Genomic DNA, 22,046 nt, shown 5'->3' with positions numbered 1-22,046 from the left:
GCATGATGAGTGCTAGGACTAAAGGTGAGTTGGCATTATTATTATAGGTGAATTTTTGGATACTGAGGATAAATGTTTTTTTTATTATCTTTTCCCAAGGGCTGGAGAAATGGCTTAGTGGTCAAGATCACTGACTGGTTCCTCTTCCAGGGAATAGGGGTTCAATTTCCAGCATACAAACAGCAGCTCACAATTGCCTAACACCTCAGCTTCAGAGAATCTGCAGCCCACTTCTGGCTTCCATAGGTAGTAGGCATTCTTGTGTACAAAAATACATATAGTCAGAATACCTATACACATTAAAAAACACAACTCTTCAGACACATTTGCAGAATTTTATTTAAATATAAACTCTATGATACTCTTTTATGATATAAACTATTTTAAGGATTTCACAAACATCATTATGTTTACATTATGTATAATATGATTTGTAAGCAGAGAATATAAGATAAATGCTCTGTCACATTATTTCAATTGGTATTTTTCTTCCCAGTTTGAATTTTATGATGTTCTCCAAGAGATTATAAAAAGATTTATCACATGCCTTGCATCTGTAAAGTCCTCTCTTTTCAGAATGAATACTCTGATGTCTTTTAAAATGTGAATGATTAATGATTTGTCAAAGTCCATGCATTTGTATGGTTTCTTTCCAGTCTGGACTTTATAATGTATTTTAAGTTGTGACAGTTTAATATAGGACTTACCACATTCCATGCATTTGTATAATTTCTATGGAGAATGAATTTTCTGATGCCTTCTAAATGACGAATGGTAGATATAGGATCTGTCACAGTCATTACATTTGTAAAGCTTCTCCCCAGTATGTCCCTTGTCTTCATGAATTTTCTGATGTCTTTTAAGGGTTGATAATTGAGGAAAAGACTTTCCACATTTTCTGCATTTGTAAGGTTTCTCCCCACTATGAAACTTTTTATGTGTTTTAAGAGATGCACACCAGGTGAAGGATTTATTACAAATGTTGCACTTGTAGAGCTTCTTTCCTGTGTGTATTCTTTGATGTTTTATAAGAGTTGACTTCTCAGTAAAGGATTTGTCACATTCCTTACATTTGTAAGGCTTCTCTCCAGTATGCAAACTCTGATGGCTTTTAAGGGATGACCAGTAATGAAATGACTTTCCACATTCTTTGCATTTATAAGGCTTCTCCCCAGTATGAAGTCTTTGATGGGTTTTAAGATTTGTACATTGGTTAAAGGATTTGTCACAAACATTACACTTGTAGGGTTTCTCTCCAGTATGAATTATCTGATGTGTTCTAAGACTTGACTTCAAAGTAAAGGATTTGTCACATTCCTTACATGTATAAGGCTTCTCTCCAGGATGCAAATTCTGATGGATTTTAAGGGATGACATGTAAGGAAATGACTTTCCACATTCTTTGCACTTGTAAGGTTTCTCCCCAGTATGAAGTGTTTGATGTGTTTTAAGATTTGTACAACTGTTAAAGGATTTGCCACAACTGTTGCACTTGTAGGGTTTCTTTCCAGTATGAATTCTTTTATGGGTTGTAAGAGTTGACTTCTCAGTAAAGGATCTGTCACATTCCTCACATTTGTAAGGTTTTTTTCCTGTATGCAAGTTCTGATGTTTTTTAAGGGATGATGACTGAGTAAATGACTTTCCACATTCTTTGCACTTGTAAGGTTTCTCTCCTGTATGAAGTCTTTGGTGTGTTTTAAGATTTGCACATTGTCTAAAGGATCTGTCACAAACATTGCATGTGTAAGGTTTCTCTCCAGTATGATTTCTCTGATGTTTTATAAGAGTTGACTTTATAGTAAAGGATTTGTCACATTCCTTACATTTGTATGGCTTCGCTCCAGGATGCAAATTCTGATGAACTTTAAGGGATGACAAGTAAGGAAATGACATTCCACATTCTCTGCATTTGTAAGGTTTTTCCCCAGTATGAAGTCTTTGATGTGTTTTAAGAGTTGTGCTCTGGGAAAAAGATTTGTCACAAAGGTTGCACTTGTACGGTTTCTCTCCGGTATGAATTCTCTGGTGTACAGTGAGATTTGAGGAGGTACTGAAGCATTTTCCACATTTCCCACACTGGTATGGTTTCTCTCCAATGTAGTTATTAGTTTGTTGCATGAAACTGTATGTAGAACTGAAATGGTCATCATATTTTTTTTGTCTGTACTCTTTCTTTGTAGTGTAGAGTCTCTGATCTTGTCTAATGTTGGAACACAAATTTAAAGATTTCTCACAGTCTTTAGATTTAGAAATTTCTTCTCCATTGTATGTGCTTTTATGTTGATCTGGGTTTGATGAGTCAACGGAGGCATCCCTGACCTTACAGCATCTGTGGTTTTTAGAGGCTTCTCTAGTTATACTAGTTTTATAAAGTGCACATTTGAAGTGTTCATGAAGAATTTTGCCAAGCTCATTATACTGACAAGACTCTTTTTCTGTATTCACATGTTGATGAACAGTATCATGTATGCAATAGTTCTCTGGAAAATGAGTATAATTCAGATTAATAGGGATTATTACAAAATTACATATTTGATGAATAACTATCTGGCAACAATTTCTTTTAAGGTAAGTCAAACAGCAGTCATTCAGAATAAAACACCCAATATTCTATTCTTTTATTTCACTAAAATTAAATGGATTCTTACAAAAACAGTGAAAGCCTTCTAGGAAGATGGCCCACATAATTTAGGTATCAGTAATTAGCTTTGGGATGGCGCTCACTAAGTATGTAAAATCCATGTTTGTATATTTAAATTTTTTTCAAAAAGGGATGATGAATTTAATTCCATTCCATGTTCACAGCACTTGCACTTATTAATTTAAAAAATACTACTGGTTGGAAGACACAATTCCTTCTAAGATTAAAGGTTACTTAAAAGCATGAAGGGTTTTTTTCCCCGTAAAATAAGTATGAGATCTTTAAAACAAGCATTCTCCCAGATATCCAAGAATCTAGATTATTTGATACAGGAAGAAACAGTTTCAAAAGAAACTGTAGAGGGTTGGGTAGCTATAGTGAGGATACACTGTATGAAAAAACAATCCATTTCAATAAGAGAAAAAAAATGGGTTAGGTCTGCCTGAGGCACAGCCAGCATAGGTGAGTTGCCTACAAGCACATGGATCCTTTTATATTACCCTGCACAAAACAAGTCCAGTGGATCAAAGACCTCAATATACAGCTGGATACACTAAGAGAAAATGGGGAATAGTCCCAGTGGATCAAAGACCTCAATATATAGCTGGATACACTAAGAGAAAATGGGGAATAGTCTTGAAAGCATTTCTACATGAGACAATTTCCTGAACAGAAAACTAATGGCTCACGCTTTAAGACCAACAATTGATAAATGGGACCTCATAGAACTGCAAAGTTTCTGTAAGGCAAAGGACACTGTTAATTGGACAAATTGGCATCCTATAGATCTTCACTCACCCTACATCTGACCAAGGGTTAATATGCAAAATTTATAAAGAACTCAAGAAATTAGAAACCAACAACCCAAATAACCCAAATAAACAATCGAGTACAGAGCTAAACAGAATTCTCCACAGTGGAATCTTGAATGTCCAAGAAGCACTTAAAGAAATGTTCAGAGCCCTCAGTGATCAGGGAAATGCAAAGCAAAACAACTCTGAGGTGCCATCTCACACCCATCAAAATGGCTACGATCAAAAACTCAAGTGACAACACATGCTAGAGAAGATGTGGAGCAAGGGGAAAACTCCTCCATAGCTGGTGGGAGTGCAAATTTGAATAACTACTCTGGAAATGAATTTGAGGGTTTTTCAGAAACTGAATAGGTCTACCTCAAGAACCAGCTATACTGTTCCTGAGCATATACCCAAAAGATGCTTCACCATCCTACGTGGACACTTGTTTCACTATGTTCATAGCAGCTTTATATGTAGTAGCCAGAAAGTGGAAACAACCCATATGCTTCTTACCTAAAGAATGGATACAGAAAATGTGGTTCATTTATAAAACGGGATACTATTGAGCTATTAAAAACAAGGACATCTTGAAATTTGCAGGCAAATGGATAGAACTAGAAAATATCATACTGAGTGAAGTAGACCTCAGACCCTAAACGACATGCATTGTATGTACTCACTGATAAGTAGATATTAGCCATAAAATACTGGATAACCTCAGATCCAAAGAAGACAGCTAATAAGGAGAGCTCAAGGGAAGATGCTTGAATTTCATTCAGAAGGGGAAATAAAACTTTCATTGGAAGTGGATGGAGAAAGGAAACTGGGTGGGAAAGCAGATGGGGAATGGAGTGGTGGTGATCATATATAGGTAAAAAGGGCTCAGAGTGAACCCAAATAGGTTGTGATGGGGGCTGAGGGGAACATCTCAAGGATGTGCCAGATACCTGGAATGGGGGAGGCTCTGGCGAGTGTATGAGAGTAGAACTCTAGCTGAGACTTCTAGTAGTGGGTAATATGGAGCCTGGAGTGGCCACCTCCTGTAACCAGGCAGGACTCCCAGTGGAGGAAATGATGTAATAATCCACCAACAAAATCTTCAACCAAATATGTGTCCTGCCTACAAAAAATGCAGGGACAAAGACATTGCTGAAACTGATATAATGGCCAACCAAGGACTGGCCCAACTTGAGATCCATCCCATGGCCATGAACCAATCCCTGACACTATTAATGATACTTTGTTATGCTGGCAGACAACAGACTAGTATAACTGTACTCTGAGAGCTTCAGACGCATTAGCAATCATTGATCAAACTTGAGAAGTTTTGTGGAAGAGTTGGGGGGAAGGATTGAGGAACCTGGAAGGGATAGGAACTCCTCAGGAAGACCAACAGAGTCAAGTAATCTGGACCCTTGGGGGCTCCCTGAGACTGAACCACCAATCAAAGTGCATACAAGGACTGGACCTAGGTCCCTAGTACGCAATATTAATATGTGTGCAGCTTGGTCTTTATGTGTGTCCCCCAACAACTGGAGCAGGGGCTTACCCTACCTTGACTCTATTGCTGGTCTGTTGATCTTGTTCCCCTAACTGGTCTGTCTTGAAAGGCCTCAGTAGGAGAGGATTTACCCAGTTTTGTAATAATTTGAGGTTCCAGAATTCATTTTGCAAGAACAACAATAGCAGGTATCTCTTAAGTTCTTGTCAAAAATAATTTATATGTACAAGGGTTTTCTACAAGACAACAATTGCTGCTTAGATCTAGCCAATTATTTGGACAAAGACTGAAGAACTAAAGACCTTTGCTTCTCCAGTCCCTGCTGAGGAATTACCACTTGTATGAATACTCCAGGAGAAAGAGGCTTCCTGTGCAAATGCCCCCCTTGTTACAGAGGTCTAACCTGTGAAACTGCCACTAATCCCTGGGGAGGGAACACTTCTCAACATGGAGGCACCTGTCATAAAGATCCTGAGCACTGTGTCTGTATCTGTCCTGCTGGATACGCTAGCAGGTTCTGTGAGTGTGTTTCCAGCTCCTACGATAATGGAGCTGTGTGACAGGATCAAATCAATGGCTACTTCTGTTTCAGTGTGCCTGTGTACTAAGGCAGGCACTGTGACATTGAAGTGGATTAATGTGTTGCTGATCCCTGCATAAATGAGGAAAGTGACTCAACGAGATGGAATGATATGTGTGTGTCTGTCCTCAAGAGTATTCTAATGTGAACTGTGAGTTGGGAATTGATGACTGTGGATCCCCACCTTGTCTACATGTTCCCTCATATCAGGATGTTCTTGGAGCTCAGTTCTGTGACTATAAACCTGGATTCCTTGGAGACCTCTGTGAATTTAACTTTGATGATCATGCCAGTCAGCCTTGTGTCCATGGAGATCTGTGTGTGAATAGAGGAAACAAACTACTACTATCATTGCTTTGGGAGTGGATTCACAGGGCCACATTGTGAGACTTTGATGCCTCTTTGTTGTTCAAAGCCTTTTCACAGTGATAGAACATGTAAAGACACTGTTGATAGCTATATTTGTCACTGCTGGCCTGGATAAAGAGATGCCCTGTACAAGACAGACAAAAATAAAGGCCATAGTAACATCTGACAATTCTGAGGAGCATGTGCTGAGCTATACTTCGAGGATCATTGCAGGCCTCCCTTCCTCCATCAACTACCTTGGAGGCTCAAGCTATGTTTATATCTGTCATCCTGGATTCACAGACAAGACCCTAGCATTACTGTCCTTTGATAGGCTCCTCCCAGCAGCGGACACATAATTAAACATTACACTGAACACGGGAAGCCTTGTCGAAGTGTTGGGGAAAAGATTGAGGAATCTGAATGGTATAGGGTCTCCACAGTTAAGACTAATAGAGTCAACTAACCTGGACCCTTAGGGGCTCCCAGAGACTGAACTACCAACCAAAGAGTATACAAGGACTGGACCTATCCCCTCCCCTGCAAACATGTTGCAAATGTGCAACTTGGTCTTCATATGGTTCCCCCAACAACTGGAGTAGGGACTTACCCTAAGTCTATTGTCTGCCTGTGGATCCTGTTCCTCTAAGTGGGCTGCCATGTCTGGCCTTAGTGGAAGAGGATATGCCTACTCCTGTAGTGACTTAAAAGTGCCTGGGTGGGTTGGTACTCTGTGTGTGTGTGTGTGTGTGTGTGTGTGTGTGTGTGTGTGTGTGTGTGTGTCCTCCCCTATCTCAGAGGAGAAGAGGACGGTTGGTGGATGGAGAGGGGGGCGTATTTCAAGGAAGGAGGTGCTGTGATTAGAATGTGAGGTGATTACATAAATTAATGAAAAAGAAAAAAGATAAAGATATGGGTAGAAATATTATATGCTACTTGTTGCCGAATTCATCTTGGAACCAAAACAAAGGGTGTGTAATACCTGTAAATGAAAGATGGAAAGAAAAAAGCCCAAAACTATAAAACAGTTATTTTCTACTACCAAACTGTCTTTAGTCTCCGATTGTTTTCAAGACAGTTTAACAGAGCTTACAACCCATTAAGTCCACAAATATAGACGATGAGGCAGGAATTCTACAAGCAAAATGTTCTTACCCACAGAGACCAGGTTGTTGTAATTCTCCAACATCACATCAATGTACAAAGCCCTCTGAGCAGAGTCCAGGCATCCCCACTCCTCTTGGGAAAATTCCACAGCCACATCTCTGAATGCCAACATACCCTTAAATAGAAAAGTACAGTTCAACCAAGTGATACCAGGCACAATGCTTTCCTGGATAAACCAAGACTTAATTACTCAAAAAGATGATTTCTAATGTGGTCACATTCTGTTTCACAGAGATTCTCACTCTATTAAAAAGGATAGTGCAGTAGTCCAGTAGTCTCACAAAGTCTATCCTTGAAGCATGATGCACATTTAAGGTATGGACACTGTTTTAGTTTGGGTTTTACTGCTATGAACAGACACCATGACCAAGGCAACTCTTATAAGGACAACATTTAATTGGGTCTGGCTTACAGGTTCAGAGGTTCAGTCTATTATCATCAAGGAGGGAGCATGGCAGTGTTCAAGCAGGCATGGTGCAGGTAGAACTGAGAGTTCTACACCTTTATCTGAAGGCTGCTAGGAGAAGACTGGCTCCCAGGCAGCTAGGAGGAGGGTCTTAAAGTTCATGCCCTCAGTGACCCACTTCCTTCAACAAGGCCACATCTCCAAATAGTGCCACTCCCTGAGCCAAGCATATTCAAATCACCATAGACATGGTTAAAGCAGTTATGGATGCTGTGTTTATGTCCCACAGAATCACAGTGTGCATGTCTCAGTAGGAACTCTGTAATGAGGAAATGTGGTTTTAAAAGCTGTACTTTTAGATAATGCAAAATGCATCAAAAAATCTGAAGATCAGAAACACAGAATTTTAGAGAATGTAGGGAAGAGTTCTCAGGATACTTTGATGGGTGAGAATTTATTAACTAGAAAGAACACAAAAAAACTATCCCCAAGTATCATCAGATGGGACAACATGAATAAAGTTTCTGTTCATCAAAGACACAATTAGCAGGGAACAAAGACACCCAGATAATGGGTGAGAATCTATACCAGCAATACTCTGGATAGGGGTTCATATCTTTAATTTACCAAGAATCAGAGAAATTACAATTTTAAGGAAATAAAACTACCAATCAACAAATGGCAAATGTCCTGAACAGATACTTGAGGAAGACAGAATCAAATATTGCAGAAAGTGGTCATGATCCCTAAAATGCTATCAGAGATGAAAATTCAAACTACTTTGAAATAGTGCCTCAGCCCAGGGAGAAAGGCTGTCATCATCCAGTCTGACAACAAGTGTTTGAGAGGATGTCGACAGAATGAAGTCTTATTCACTGTGTGTGTGTGTGTGTGTGTGTGTGTGTGTGTGTGTGTGTGTCTGTCTGTCTGTCTGTCTGTCTGTCTGTGTTGCAAATTAATACAGCCACTGTGGAAATCAGTTTGGAGATGATTGAACATTAAACATACAATGAACATTAGATCCAGCTCTTTCACTCCGGGGAATATACCAGAGAACTCCATACCTCACTCGAGATATTTATATTACATGTTTACTGCTCCTTTTTTCATCACAGCAAAGTCTTGGCCTCATCTTAATGGTCTATCAACAGATAAACATGATACATATAAAATGAAATATTTTTAAGGGGTAGATATAAAAATTTGTAGGAAAATGTTGGACTTAGAACGACAATGTTGAGATCATAGATTGTCAGAAAGAAACAAACCAAGTTTTCCCTCATGTACAGAATATCGACAATAATATTTATTTGTGGAAACAATGTATACATAGGTCCAGAAGAACATGGATAACAGAGAAAATGAAAGGTTAAATATAAGGGGACAAAGTAGGACTGAATACAGTTAATGGCCACCAGTTATGAAAAAGTATATAAAGTTAATTGTTTTCCTAGTTCTAATTCTGTCACTTTTTGTTTGTTTGTTTGTTTGTTTGTTTGTTTTTGGTGGTGGATCAGCTCCTAAAGGTATGCTTGACAGTGAAAACATAAAATCACATCTGAGGCTCCAGAGCTTCTGTGCCCAATGACTACTCTAACTGCATAAAAATGCACTCAGGTGTATAGTCTCTATAGGTGAATATTTTGTTACAGTATTTGTTTGTAACTATTTTTATATAATGCAGGGATAATTTCAGAAGCAGAAAATGAAAGGATTTCAATGGATTCAAATGTAACATTTTCCATAAAAATAATGGATATGACCACTGACCTGAGACATATTTCCAGGAAAATCAGCCTTTTCTTGCTGTTTCTTTTATTTGTATTTGCTTCAGTAAGGATGGATAGCTGGTTTGCTGCCCTTTCATGTAAAGGAGTCAAAAGAAAAAGCAAAACATAATGAATGCTGTTAAAGAACAATGTCAGATACACGAAAAGGCCCATTAAAGCAACAGAATTCTACCAGGTATCCTGTCCAGTTAATGATCCCAAAGCCAGGATAGCATGGAATGACATTTAAAGCTTGGACAGAAAAGCACCATCAATAATATGGCTGCACGCGGAAACAAACAAACAAACAAACAAAAACCTCTCTTAGAGTTGATGGGGCCACGAGTGCATTTGAAGATAGTCATGAATTAAAACAATTAACTTCACTAAAGAATCACAGTACATAATAAAACTGGAGGCAAAATACACACAGGAGAATCAGAGGAATTGTGCATGAGAACATGACAAAGAATACATTTCATGTGAAGAATAGATAGATTCAGGAGAAGTAGGAAATAGTCATCCTTGTTCAAGACAGTAAACTACTAATTCTCACAGTAGAGAAGAATGCTACCATTAATCTAGCCAGAAACAACAAAAACCCACAATCATGTGGAATAAAGACAGTATGAACAAAAAAAATCTAGCCACTTTGAAAATCAAAATGGAGATCCCTCAATAAGTAAACCCTTATGTTAAACAAATAGAAGTTCTACTCTTTGGCACATGTGGGGCATATGGACCATGCTTCCTGAGGAACTGATAGGGAATAGTGGAGGTGGAGTATGCCCAATCCCCAAAAATCTAAAAAATTGAGATTAGAATCTCATCCTGAGACTGGTTGGAGTGGGGCTAATGCCCTCCCTGTTCCTATGACTGCCACAAAGCATATAACTCAGAGTGCCCCCTCCCCAACCAGGTGGTTACAACTAGTCAACCACTATTACAGCATTTGGACTAGTTCTCCATGTTAATGAGGCATCTCAGAAATTTAGCTTTTAGCAAATGACTTTTTTCCATCCTGAATATTCGAACCCAAAAGCTATATAACCCTTAGTTCACACCGAATAAAGTGAATGTGTTCAAACTCATCTCCAATAAAGAAAGAAGAACAATTTAAGCTCATGTCCAAGAGTTTCTTCATTAAAGACTTTGGAGAAGGCCTTCACCTAAAGGAACTGTGTCCCTAAGACTCTGAAAGAAGGCCTCCTTCCCAGACCCCACTGACTCCTAACTGGACCTTGATAATGCTCTTCCTGGCTCTGTTTCACCTGCTCCTGGTCAGGCTGGCCACAGCATCTAATGCCCAAGAGGGAAGGGGCAAACTGCAGATCCCACCCATACCGACGTTGCCCTGCCCTCTCCTAGCTGGTGGCCTAGCAGTGGTGTACCAGTGTATGGCCAGGCAATGGCTTCTGGACAATTGGAGAGGAGAGGTGGAACCAGGTAGCATAGATATATTCTGAAAGGCTTCAACATCCTGCTACACCCATCCGTGTTCATTGCTGCTATATTTAAAATAGCTACAAAAAGAGAAATAACCTGAACATCCTTCATCTGATAAATAGATAAGGAAAATTAAATATATATATTTTGTAATATTATTCAGCTGTAAAGAAAACTGAAATAATGAGATTTGCAAGTAAATGAATGAACCTAGAAAAGAACATATTGAGTACAGTAACCCAGACCCAGAAAGACATTACATTCTTCACAGGAAGGTCCTAGCTCCAAATCTTCAGATGTGAGTTGACAGCCTGGAGTAAATACAGTAACTCAGGAAAGAAAAAGAGACCACTGTGGCATGTGGGGAGAGAGTAATAAAAAGGGAAAAACAGAGCAAAAGAGGTTTGAAGAAGGAAATAGAAAGACACAGAAAGGATTTAATTTGGAGAAGTGACAGATATAAACACAGAATAACAGTAAAGATTGTTTGAAATAGTTATAAGGAATCACACTTTTATTCATCTAGGAAAAATCCATATACACATATAAAAAACACTCAAGGGGTGCAAACTGGTACAGCCACTTTGGAAATCAATTTGGTGTTTTCTCAAAAAATTGGAAATAATTCTACCCCAAGACCCAGGCATACAAGTACTGAGTATATCCCCTTATGGTGCCCCACTATACCACAAGGAAACTTGCTCAACTATGTTCATAGAAGTTTTATTTTTAATAGCCAGAACTGGAACCACCTAGATGTACCACAACTGAAGAATGTATAAGGAAAATGTGGTACATCTACACAATGGGATACTATTCAGTTATTACAAATAAAAATTCATGAAATTTGCAGGCAAATGGATGGATCTAGAAAATATCATCCTGAGTGAGATATAATTCAAACTCTGAAAGACATGCATGGTATGTACTCACAAATAAATATTAGCCATAAAATATACAATAACAATATTACAACTCATACACCCAAAGAAACTAAGTAAGAAGGAGGGTCGAAGGGAGGATGCATGAACTTCATTTAGAAGGGAAAACAAAATAGTCATCAGAGGTGGATGAAGGGAGGGACCAGGGTAGAAGAGGGGGAAAAGAGGGGAATGGGGATGGGATCAGTAATAGGGAGATGTGTATGGGAGAGGGCTATGAGTGAGAACAGCAAACCATGGGGGACATTTCTGGGAGAAGCTAGAAACTTGGGGCCAAGGAGGTTCCAGGAAGTCCATGGGATTGGTCTTAGCTCAGACTCCAACCATTGGGTTAAATGGAGACTGAAGTGGCCACCTCCTATAGCCAAGTGGGGGAAGGGAGACATCAAACCATCCACAAAGCCTTCAACCCAAAAGTTGTCCTGCTAACAAGATATGCAGGGATAAAGAGAAAGCTGAGATTGAGAGAATGGCCAACCAATGACTGGCATAACTGGTACCCCATCCCATGTAAGAGAGCCAATTTCTGACACTATTAAAGATACTCTGATATGGTTGCAGACAGGAGCCTAGCATAACTGCCTCCTAAGAGGCTTCATCCAGTTGGGTATGGAAACAGCTACAGAGACCAACAGTCAAATATCAGGCTGTGCGCACGGAGTCTTGTGGAAGAGTAGGGGATAGGATTGAGAGAGCCAGAAGAGTCAACCAACTAACCTAGGCCCATGGAGTCTCACAGAGTCTGAAGTACCAACCAAAGAACATGCAGGGTTGAAAGTAGGTCCTCTACACATTTGTTGCATGTGTGCAGCTTGGTTTTCATGTGGGTCCCCTAACAATTGGAGTGGAGGCTGACTCTGACTCTGTTGCCTGCCACTGAATTCTCTTCTCCTAACTGGACGGTATAGTTGAGTCTCAGTGGGAAAGGATGCCTTAGGCCTACTGTATGTCCCAGGGTGGCTTGGTACTCAAGGGGGGTCCCACTCTTCTCTGAAAAGGGGAGGGGTAATGAGGGAAGGGACATGTAAGGGACTGGGAGGAGAGAAGGGATGAGGGGCAATCTGAATGTAAAACAAATGAATAAAAAAATTGATGGAAACATAAGTGCATTTGAAGATAGTCATAAACTGACACAACTCAATTCACTAAAGTGGTAAAGTACATAATAAATTAGAGGCAAAATGTACACAGGGGAATCTACTACACAGATATGTGTTCACCCAAGCTCACTGCAGACAAAATCAAATAGCTTCAAAAGGCAAACAATCAAAACTCACTTCAACTGATAAATGTATAGTGAAAATGTGGTACATATACACCATGCAATATTATTTCAGTGTAAAGAAAATTGAAACCATGAACTTTACATGTAAATGGATACACCTGGAACAGATCATAGGAGTGACATAACCCAGTCACAGAAAGACAGATTGCCATGTTTGCTCTCAAATGAAATTCCTAGTTCACTTAGTACACCTAAAGTAAATGTGGTAACCCAGGGAGGAAGGAAATAAAGAACACTGAGGGATGTGTGGGAGTAATAGAAGAACAACAGCAAAGAAGAGATTTCAGTAAGGAAATGAAAACCATGGAAGGGATTTAATTAGGAAGAAGAGACAGGAAAGATGTTTCAAATAGTCATAAGGAATCATCTTTCTCCAGACAGCAAAAAAGCCAATGATACATATACCTCTGTGTATGCATACACATTTAAAGTGTAAATAAAAACTTTGAATCTGGGCTGATGATGCTCCTTACAAGTGCCACAATATTCTAACAAAATGGCCCACACCAGGGGTGAGAGTCCTGCTTTGAAGTTGTTGGTCACAGCTGTCCAGGAGACTCCCAAAACATTATAGGCTATGGCTGCTACCCATGGTTGTGAGCTAGGTGAGTCGCTATTATTGAAGAAGCTGTGTACTTTGGACAGAGATTTCGAAGGACATGAGATGGATCTGACCTTAAAGCCTCCTGGAGACTAGTCCTTCCCAGCTGAAGGATAATCCTACAGGCACAAGTATGGCATACATACTTTGGTGGCAACCAACAGCTTTCTACTTGGACTTAGGATCCTCTCATCAAGAGGGAAATCATACTTGGTTCTGGAAAACTAGCCAGTTTCCCTAGGGTTAGCTGTTGCTATAAAATTATAAAAAATAAAAGGCTGTCTTTTTCCCCTGCACTAGGTCCTGCACCGTAATGCCTCAAGATATCTGGTAGATATCTTCATCTCAGTCAGCAAAGTGTCTTACCCGCTTTGCTCTATCCCATATCACACTACGGATGGCTTCTCTCAGAGCCTGGCAACAGTTTCACTACCCATCTAGTTCTCAAGGCAGGTTGTCACCATGCCAGAAATATACATCCCAATTCCATGGCAGCCCAGTGTCTCCAGCCACCACATACTTTTTTGAACTTATTTCACCACATGAAAGAAAACGCAAGACAATAACCTCTGGTCCAATTGATAATATATAATTGCCCACCTAGACACAGAAAGTCCTGTACACATCCATTCCTTAAGAATATTCATAACAACCTGTAAAGGTGCAGAGAGGAATCTTAACATCTGCCTCCATGTTCTCCCTGTCACTTCTCTCCTCCCTCGCTCTAGTCTCCTCCTCTTTCCAAAACTTTTCTTCCGCCCATCCTTCCTTCTCGTCTGATGACAGGCCTTGTTCTATCTTGTACCTGCCTTCACCTGTATGACGTCATCCAATAGTTAGTGAAGTAAAGGATCTTGGAAAAGAACCTACAACCACTAGTTTACTCAATCAGCATAACCCTCACTATATTCTAAATATTTCTCCTCATTCCAACAGATAAACATAGCCGTCACTCCTCATCAAATAAAGTTCATTTTGTAATCATGAAGATTATTACACAAAACACACATTAGTCAAAATGCAGAGCTGTGAGTATGGTCAGTCCCAACTGATACATAAACAACCCAACACCTGCACTACGGTTCAGGGCTCACTGAGAAAGAGAGGCAGGGATATTGTAAAAACCAGAGGACATTGTGACATTGTGTCTCCTGGAAATGTCAAAGAAGCTACATGCATGAAATCTTACAAACATAGCTGTCTAAAACAGAACTGAACAAGGACGATGCTAAGAGACAAGCTATTGTGGAAGGGAGAAAGCTCACTAATCTTTAAGCCTAATACTAAGGCCTGAATTTGAATACTAAGGAATTCTGAGAGGTAGAGAAAAAGCCTTCCCCATAGAATAGTACACTACATGTTTATACCAAGTATTCATCACTGAATATATACAGACTAAGTAGGTTGTACCTTTGTTTCAGAATTCACACTAACATACAACAATAATGAAAGAAAAAGTTAAGAAATAATACCTGGTTCGTTTCCGGCTCGAAGGACTTCGTGCACTACTTGTTGGGGATTTAGCTCAGTGGTAGAGCGCTTGCCTAGGAAGCGCAAGGCCCTGGGTTCGGTCCCCAGCTCCGGGGGAAAAAAAAAGAATAAGGATTGCAACCAGATATGTGCGCACAGAAGTCAACACTTCAACAATACAAGGACAATCTTTAGGGGGCTGGGGATTTAGCTCAGTGGTAGAGCGCTTACCTAGGAAGCGCAAGGCCCTGGGTTCAGTCCCCAGCTCCGAAAAAAAAAAAAAAAGAAATAATACATGCCTATGTAAAGAGAAGATTTTTCCATCATCTACATAAAAATGAGCAGAATGGTTTTATACTATTTTGTACTATTGCTACTCAAATAAATAACTTAATAGACAGTGAGTCAGAGATGGCTTAATGGTTAAGAGCACCTGTTGTTCTTGCAGAGACCCAAGATACATTCCTAAAACCCACACTGTGGATCCCAACTACAATTCTAGGATGTAAAGGATATATAGTTATTCATGCAAGAAAACACTCATATATATATAATATGTAAACATAAATAAAAACCCTGAATATTAAATAAAAATTAGGAAAGAAAGAAAAAGATTAATAGAAAAGATAGATAGAAAGAAACAAGACATAATCCTCGAGTGAATTTACTAGGTAGATGAAAAGTCTCTACAAGGACAATGTGATTGAAGGAAGTGAAGGTCTGTAAAATGAAAAATTGCTGAAGGAACTGAGGAAAATGTGAACTAGAGCACATAAGTGTTTTACAAAAATTAAAAAGGAACACAGTGTTATGAAATATGTAGTATTTCTGAAAGTCATTGATATTGTCAGTTTTGAAAATCCAAAAATCCATGGGACCAGCAATAATTAAAAGTATTAAGAGAACAGGTGTACTTCTTAGCTATATATTTATAACATAATTGATAAAAACACAGGATCTATCAAAAATTACCAAGGAAGAAAATTATAAGATAATCAATAAATAAGCAACTGAGTTGAACACACAATGCTTAACAGCAGTTAAAATGGCCAATATGTACATATTAAAAACTTCTTCATTGTAGGGCATAGGATACTGTATGGACATTCCAATTCCGCCTAGAAAGTGTCCACACTTAAGACCCTAAACAATAACAAATTCATTTATTTTAGTATATTTAAAATGTAAATGGATAATATTCTTGAAGCAAATAATGTAAACAGAATACAGCTCTTAAAAAAGAAAAGAAAATGACTTTAAAATATAAATTTTCTTCTATAAACTGATTTCATATCCAAAGATTCAAGATACTGTAAAATAAGGAATTTCCTTTAAACGCCCTGACTATGGAAAGCAGTAAAATCTTATTTGGATATTTTACAGAAAGTCATCCTGAAAGTACCAAGGAACAGCACAGAGCAGGAAAATACAAGGAGGATCACACCTAGAGCTGATCTCACAGTATATTACAGTCACAGCAATGGAAACCACTTGGAATTGTTGTGACAACAGGCAATAGGAGATGTCCCTGGGAAGATAGGATAGTGTTTACCTGTCTGCAAATGTAGCTCCTGATTCTTATCAAACCTGTGTTTGTATTATTTTCAGGAATCGGGAAGTTAACACCAAAATGTAGAGAATGTGCTAGAATACCAAAAGCCCCTCAATCTCAAAACAATATAAATACACCTAGAGTTATTTTCATCATTTTATAATACATTAAAATCACTGAAATGAAAACTATTTAATAATGGTGTGTAGACCTGATCAGTGATGCGCATAGAATAAGGATGGCATCACTCACATGCACAGTCAGGTAAAATTTTATTGCCTCCGAGTATCAGTTCTTCTGTAGAAAGTCTTCTCATCTCTACAGTAGGATAACCCTGAGATTTTTCTCAGAGGAAGTCTCCAGGATTATTTCTACTGAAACAGACTGTGGCAAAACTGATTTCATGTCCCACTTTTACCTGAACCCCTTGCCATTCCTTCACCCATCCTCCAACATACCAGGATTCTTAGCTACTGTCTCCTGTCTCTCTGTATTCTAGGGCGCTTGTCCTGCTCCACAGGTGAGCAGATGTGAGTGATCAGTGAGCTGTGTACATGAGAACGAGATTCTTCTGAATGCCCCTGGATTTCTACCACAGAACTGTGCTCAGTAGATAAAGAGAGGATTTTAGGGGGCTGGAGAGATAGCTCAGTGGTTAAGAGCACTGTCTGCTCTTCCAGAGGTCCTGAGTTCAAATCCCAGCAACCACATGGTGGCTCACAGCCATCTGTAATGAGATCTGATGCCTGCCCTCTTCTGGTGTGGTGGTGGTGAAGAGAGCAACATACATAAAATAAATGAATAAATGAATGAATAAATCTTTAAAAAAAAAGAGGATTTTACAGTGAACCCCCAATACTGAAAATATTTAGAATTCATTGCCACTTGGCATGGCGGAAACCCACATCCATTCACAGCTCAGTTAAAACTGAACAGAAGTAACGGAACTGAGTGACTGTGCTGACAGCACTACACTAGTGAGGTTCTGAATGTACTGTGAACCTAGCAAGACTTTGTCATGAAGGGATCACACAGATGTACACTTGTTTTCCCAGGACCCTGAAGGGGAATAAGGTAGAGAGCAAGCAAAATATTCTCTCTCACACACAAAATCCAGACTGCTTCAATTCTGCAATACCCACTCTTTGTACACAATCTTCTGAGGAGGGTGCAGGCATTGCACCGCTTCTTGGGAGAAATTCACAGTCACACCATAGTCAAGTGACAACGTAAAAGAAAAAACAAACAAACAAAAACACTGCAGTTTTAACAGTTGTTTTGGTGCACACTTTTAGATCCCATTACATTTACAGCCACTGCTGTTACAACTAGTATCTAAAAGCTCTCTGGGGTTGGGAGTGTGGGGGGTGGGGATGCTGAGTCACCAAGTCCCCTGGTGTGGTGTAACAAGAGAGTTAGGGTGGATGAATGTAAATTATAAGAACTTTGTCTTTTTCACCTAAACAAAGTGAACTGCATTTAAATATCAATAGATAAATTCAAATATTCTAAAAGGTTATTTTAATAACATTTGGGAGGATCCAGGTTCTCTGGGCTGTGGTGCACTGCAGACTCCTAGGCCAGCAGCCAGGAAACTGCATCTGAGGAGATTTTTCAGTTTCTGGAGAGAATCAGACCACGGTAACCGGTCCCTGCGCAGTTAGGGGCCAGGTGGCTCACTCTTGTAAGGATGGGAATAATGGATTTTTTTGTCACCAGGGCTTGGATCTTTAGAGAAGCTCTTCTAAACCCGCCCACCACACCCCCCACCCCGTTCTGGTCACGTGGTGCTCATAAACCTTTTCAAGGGTAGAGCTTTCTTTTCCTTAATTACTTTTGTAGAGTTCACTCAGCTTTTCTCTTTTCTGCCTTTAACTGGTTCAGGCGAGTATCCCCGCCCCTCGGACAACTACCACCCCGACCCTCGTTTCCCAGCCCCGCAACTCCTCTGACCTGGGAGGTTTCAGGGCCTTTGACTGCGGTTCCCGGGCTGGGCCACTGACTGCTGACTCTCCCAGGATGTCCGATGCGGCACCTGCGGCATAGGGTAGTTTTTGGGTCCCCACAGGACCCCAACTTGTGTCTTTTATACCCAGATCTGCACCACGCGATCTCGCAGGATGCAGACCTGCAGCTCCTTCCGGAATTGGGTACTCGCCATTCGGACTTAGTCTTTTTAGCTCAATTTGCCTGGCATCACTCGAGTACTCAGTTAAAACAGAATCTTTCCACTTCACACCTCTAACCACGCCCACTAACCACGCCCACCCCACACACTTCCGCAACAACCACCTAATGGCCATCCTACTTCTGTTTCCGGGTGAGTGGCCCCACACCGCGGAAGCCAGTCCCTCCAACCCCAGCTCTGGTTGTCTTTCCTTACTGCAATTTTGCCTTAGGTGAAGTCATTTCCGAATCTTAGATTTAGACTGAGGGAAGTCAGTGGTCAAGCCTTTGCTACTAGCCCAGAGCTGAATTCATCCCACGATATACTGCTTTCACCACTAGATGGTGGTCTTGTCCGTTTACTAACTCAATACTAGGGTTGTGTTCTGTGACTCAAGCTAAAGGTGCTGTGAGGTGAAACAGATTTCTATTGGATCCAGAGATTTTTGTGTCCCAGATGCAGAAAATAAGGTCTATATATGTCTTAAAAAAAAAAATCAGTTAAACCACCTAGCCTATAGCTTTGGGAACACTGAAGAAGAAGAGGTGATTATGAAATAAGGTAAAGAGAAGGAAGGGCTAAAATACACCATTCTTTAGACTCCATACAACGATTGTAATCGGTAACCAATAGCAACGGTACTTACACACACTAGCTTCTCACAAGACAACAGTCAGTCTAGAAAAGGGAAAGGCCACACTTTACCTCCTCAGAGGCTGGCCAAGTATTGCAGGATATTTAATCACATTGTGAATCTGGGATTGTGCTATAGTGTGGCTCTGCTCTTAACACACAGCTTTAATCCCTCTGGCTGGAATGGAGACACAACCTTAGTACACTGATTTAATCCCAAACAAAGAAGGTAAAGCTAGTTTGTAGAAGAAAGCACCCATGTCTGAAAGTGATGTCTAATTGATGGGTAGACAAACTGAGTAATCAGAGAAAGATGTGACAGAATAGGATATACCCAACTTTCACGGGAAGAGGGAGAAATGGGAAGATATGTAAGGGGCAGTGAGAAAGGAAGGAGTCAGTTTTTACTGGGAGAGTTTTACAGAGACAGGTTGAAGAGAGAATAAGCTACATGCAGGTGAAGACAGAAAAAGGCAGAGAATGAGAAGGAGCCAGAAGATCAGAACATATTCCCCAAATTAGTATGAAGCCAGGCAGAGGCAATCAGTAGAGGCCAAGAGAGAGAAGCTAGATTGAATCAGTCGCCTTGGAGAAGGGCTTGAGTCAGAACAGCTGAGTAGAACCAGCCAGCAAGAGATCAGAAAAAACAGAGAATGGGTGAGATTATTCAGCAGCAAGACTCAGAAGCTGAAAATATTCTAGGCCTAGATTGGACTGTATGGAGGCTAGATGCATCCAGGTCTAGGTCTAGGTTAGTAGATGGAAGTAGTAAGCCTCGGAGAGACCAATCACTTTAGGTGAATAAAAAATATATTCATAGCCTTGGATAGATTCTAGGATTAGACTTGCTCCCTTTAATTGTTATCCTGTGCCGAGCACATCACATAACTCCAAACCCACAGTCTCACAAATGACTCTGGTTAATCTCAGTGGGTCCCAAGCAATAAGAATAGATATGAACACTACAGAGAATTGTTGCTATTATGGACCAAAATAGCAAAGAAATAGGAGGTGAAAGTGGGCAATATTTCACACATAAACATACATACACAGAACAGGCATGTACTCTGTGTTTGTGTGTGTGTACATATGTGAAATAGCTATTGAGTACAAATTTTACATGAACACGACAGTCTGTAATTTCTTTTTGGTTTTATCATTATCTGGTTTAATATAAGGTAACACAGTCAAGAATTCTTCCTGTTTTTTGTAGCCTTGGTGTTAGAACTTCTTTGAAGGTTTGCTAGACTTCTGTTCCTGGGATTGCCTTATGATGTGGTGGTGGCGGTAGATTTTTATTACTCTTTCAGTCTCATTGCTACTCTATTTACATTATGTAAGTAGTGTTGTTTAAATTGGATATGTTCTATGCACATGGAAATGAATATATAACAATTGGAGTCCCAAATGAGTGGAATAGTAGAAATAAGATCCAGTTCATAACTCATGTCTATCAATTAGGTTGTACAGTTATCTTGGGTAATTGCCAAAACATAATAAGAAAAAGTTATGTGTAGCTGAGCAAGGCCATGTAAGCTTTCAGAAACAGCACTCAGGAGACAGAAGCAGGGGAAACTCAAGGTCAAGGTCAAGGTCAACCTGTTCTACATAGTGAGATCAGACAGGTGGCAATATAAATTTAAGCAAATTCTTCCTTTTATGATACCAGAGGCACAATGCAAGCTTCCAACCAAGGGAGTCACCCAACAGTTTTACACAGAATAATGCCTATGAAACACATCAAAGATCCCCATGGCACCATGTCAGGGTAACTCTGTAATTATGGGCGCATTAGTGGCAACCACACTTCAGTGGTAACCAACAGCTCTCTAATTGATCTTAAGACACCCTTAAGGACAGAAAAATTCATGGTTGGTCCTGGAAAGTCACTCCCTACGCAATGCACGTGAAGTCATGTATCTTGGAGAATCTACAACCACATTATTAAACCTGCACAATGCCTCACTGAAATCTAAACACTGTTTCTTGTGTCCACAAATAAGCATAGTCCTGACTCCTTATCATGAAACTTCTGTTTACTATAGAGACACTACAAAAAACTCATAACTCAAGTTTGACCCAAATTTATCCTCTTTACAAGAAATACAGGGATGGAAATGGAGTAGAAATGAGGGAATGGCCAACCAATATCCTGCCCAACTGGAGACCCATCCCATGGGTAAGCACCAATCCCTAACACTATTAATGACACTCTGTTATGCTTGTCAACAGGGGAATGCTGTCCTTTGAGAGGCTCTACCCATCAGCTGACTCAGACTAGTGAATTTTAATGCAGCGATTTACAACAGTGATTGAGGACTCAGTGATAGAGGCACAAAAATTCAATGAGTTATATGACCCTGTGCCTAATGAACCTGCACTACACAGTATACAGGCAGCTCATTTGAGGTTCAAAGTATTTCTTTCAAGCCACTCACAATCTCCTCTAGAAAGCTTGTTTTGTCTTGTGTAGTCCAGGTACCTTGACTGGAGTGTGCTTCATGACTGATCTGAACATCTTCTGTGCAGGTAATCTTGTCTAATAGTGTCAGCAGCCCTTACTGCTGAAGTTCTTACACTAGTGAAGCTTGCCAGTTTCTGGGACTTTCTGAAGCTATTAAATTGTCTATATCTGAGTTTGGGGAGATTCTCTGCAGGATTTATTGTATCTTCTCCATTATAGTAGTGGCACACAACCCTTTTATCATGATTCCTTTAGGGTAGCAGATCAGATACCTT

At 39.9% G+C, this 22,046-nt stretch overlaps 1 protein-coding gene and 1 long non-coding RNA gene across 11 annotated transcripts in view; one reads left to right on the top strand and one right to left on the bottom strand.

Annotated features, from left to right (window-relative positions):
* Nucleotides 1–22,046, top strand: part of LOC108349017 (uncharacterized) — a 78,136-nt gene that overhangs the window by 36,172 nt on the left and 19,918 nt on the right. Inside the window, exon 4 of one of the 7 annotated variants that reach the window (XR_010059526.1) lies at nt 9,128–21,486. The exons of the other annotated variants lie outside the window; for them this stretch is intronic. This is a non-coding gene — a long non-coding RNA (uncharacterized LOC108349017). The remainder of the gene's footprint in view (nt 1–9,127; nt 21,487–22,046) is intronic. 7 annotated transcript variants of the gene reach the window in all.
* Nucleotides 316–18,713, bottom strand: Zfp677 (zinc finger protein 677). Of its 4 annotated transcripts, none has more exons than XM_039100183.2 (4): nt 18,461–18,713; nt 9,214–9,303; nt 7,026–7,152; nt 316–2,483 (listed from the first exon to the last, which is right to left on the bottom strand). In XM_039100183.2, exons 2-4 carry the CDS (start codon nt 9,220–9,222, stop codon nt 733–735), a joined length of 1,887 nt encoding a protein of 628 aa, XP_038956111.1. In that variant the 5' UTR covers nt 9,223–9,303; nt 18,461–18,713; the 3' UTR covers nt 316–732. The 4 variants fall into 4 exon arrangements, with proteins under 4 accessions (XP_038956111.1, XP_038956120.1, XP_063133099.1 ...); XM_039100192.2 differs by having other exon boundaries at nt 9,214–9,298; nt 18,461–18,601; XM_063277029.1 differs by lacking the exon at nt 18,461–18,713 and adding an exon at nt 14,958–15,097 and having other exon boundaries at nt 9,214–9,298.

Source organism: Rattus norvegicus, chromosome 1 (genome assembly GCF_036323735.1).
Source record: "Rattus norvegicus strain BN/NHsdMcwi chromosome 1, GRCr8, whole genome shotgun sequence".
In the NCBI taxonomy this organism is placed as follows: Eukaryota; Metazoa; Chordata; class Mammalia; order Rodentia; family Muridae; genus Rattus; species Rattus norvegicus.
The sequence above is the reverse complement of the archived record's forward strand: the minus strand, read 5'-3'. Positions and strand labels throughout refer to the sequence as shown.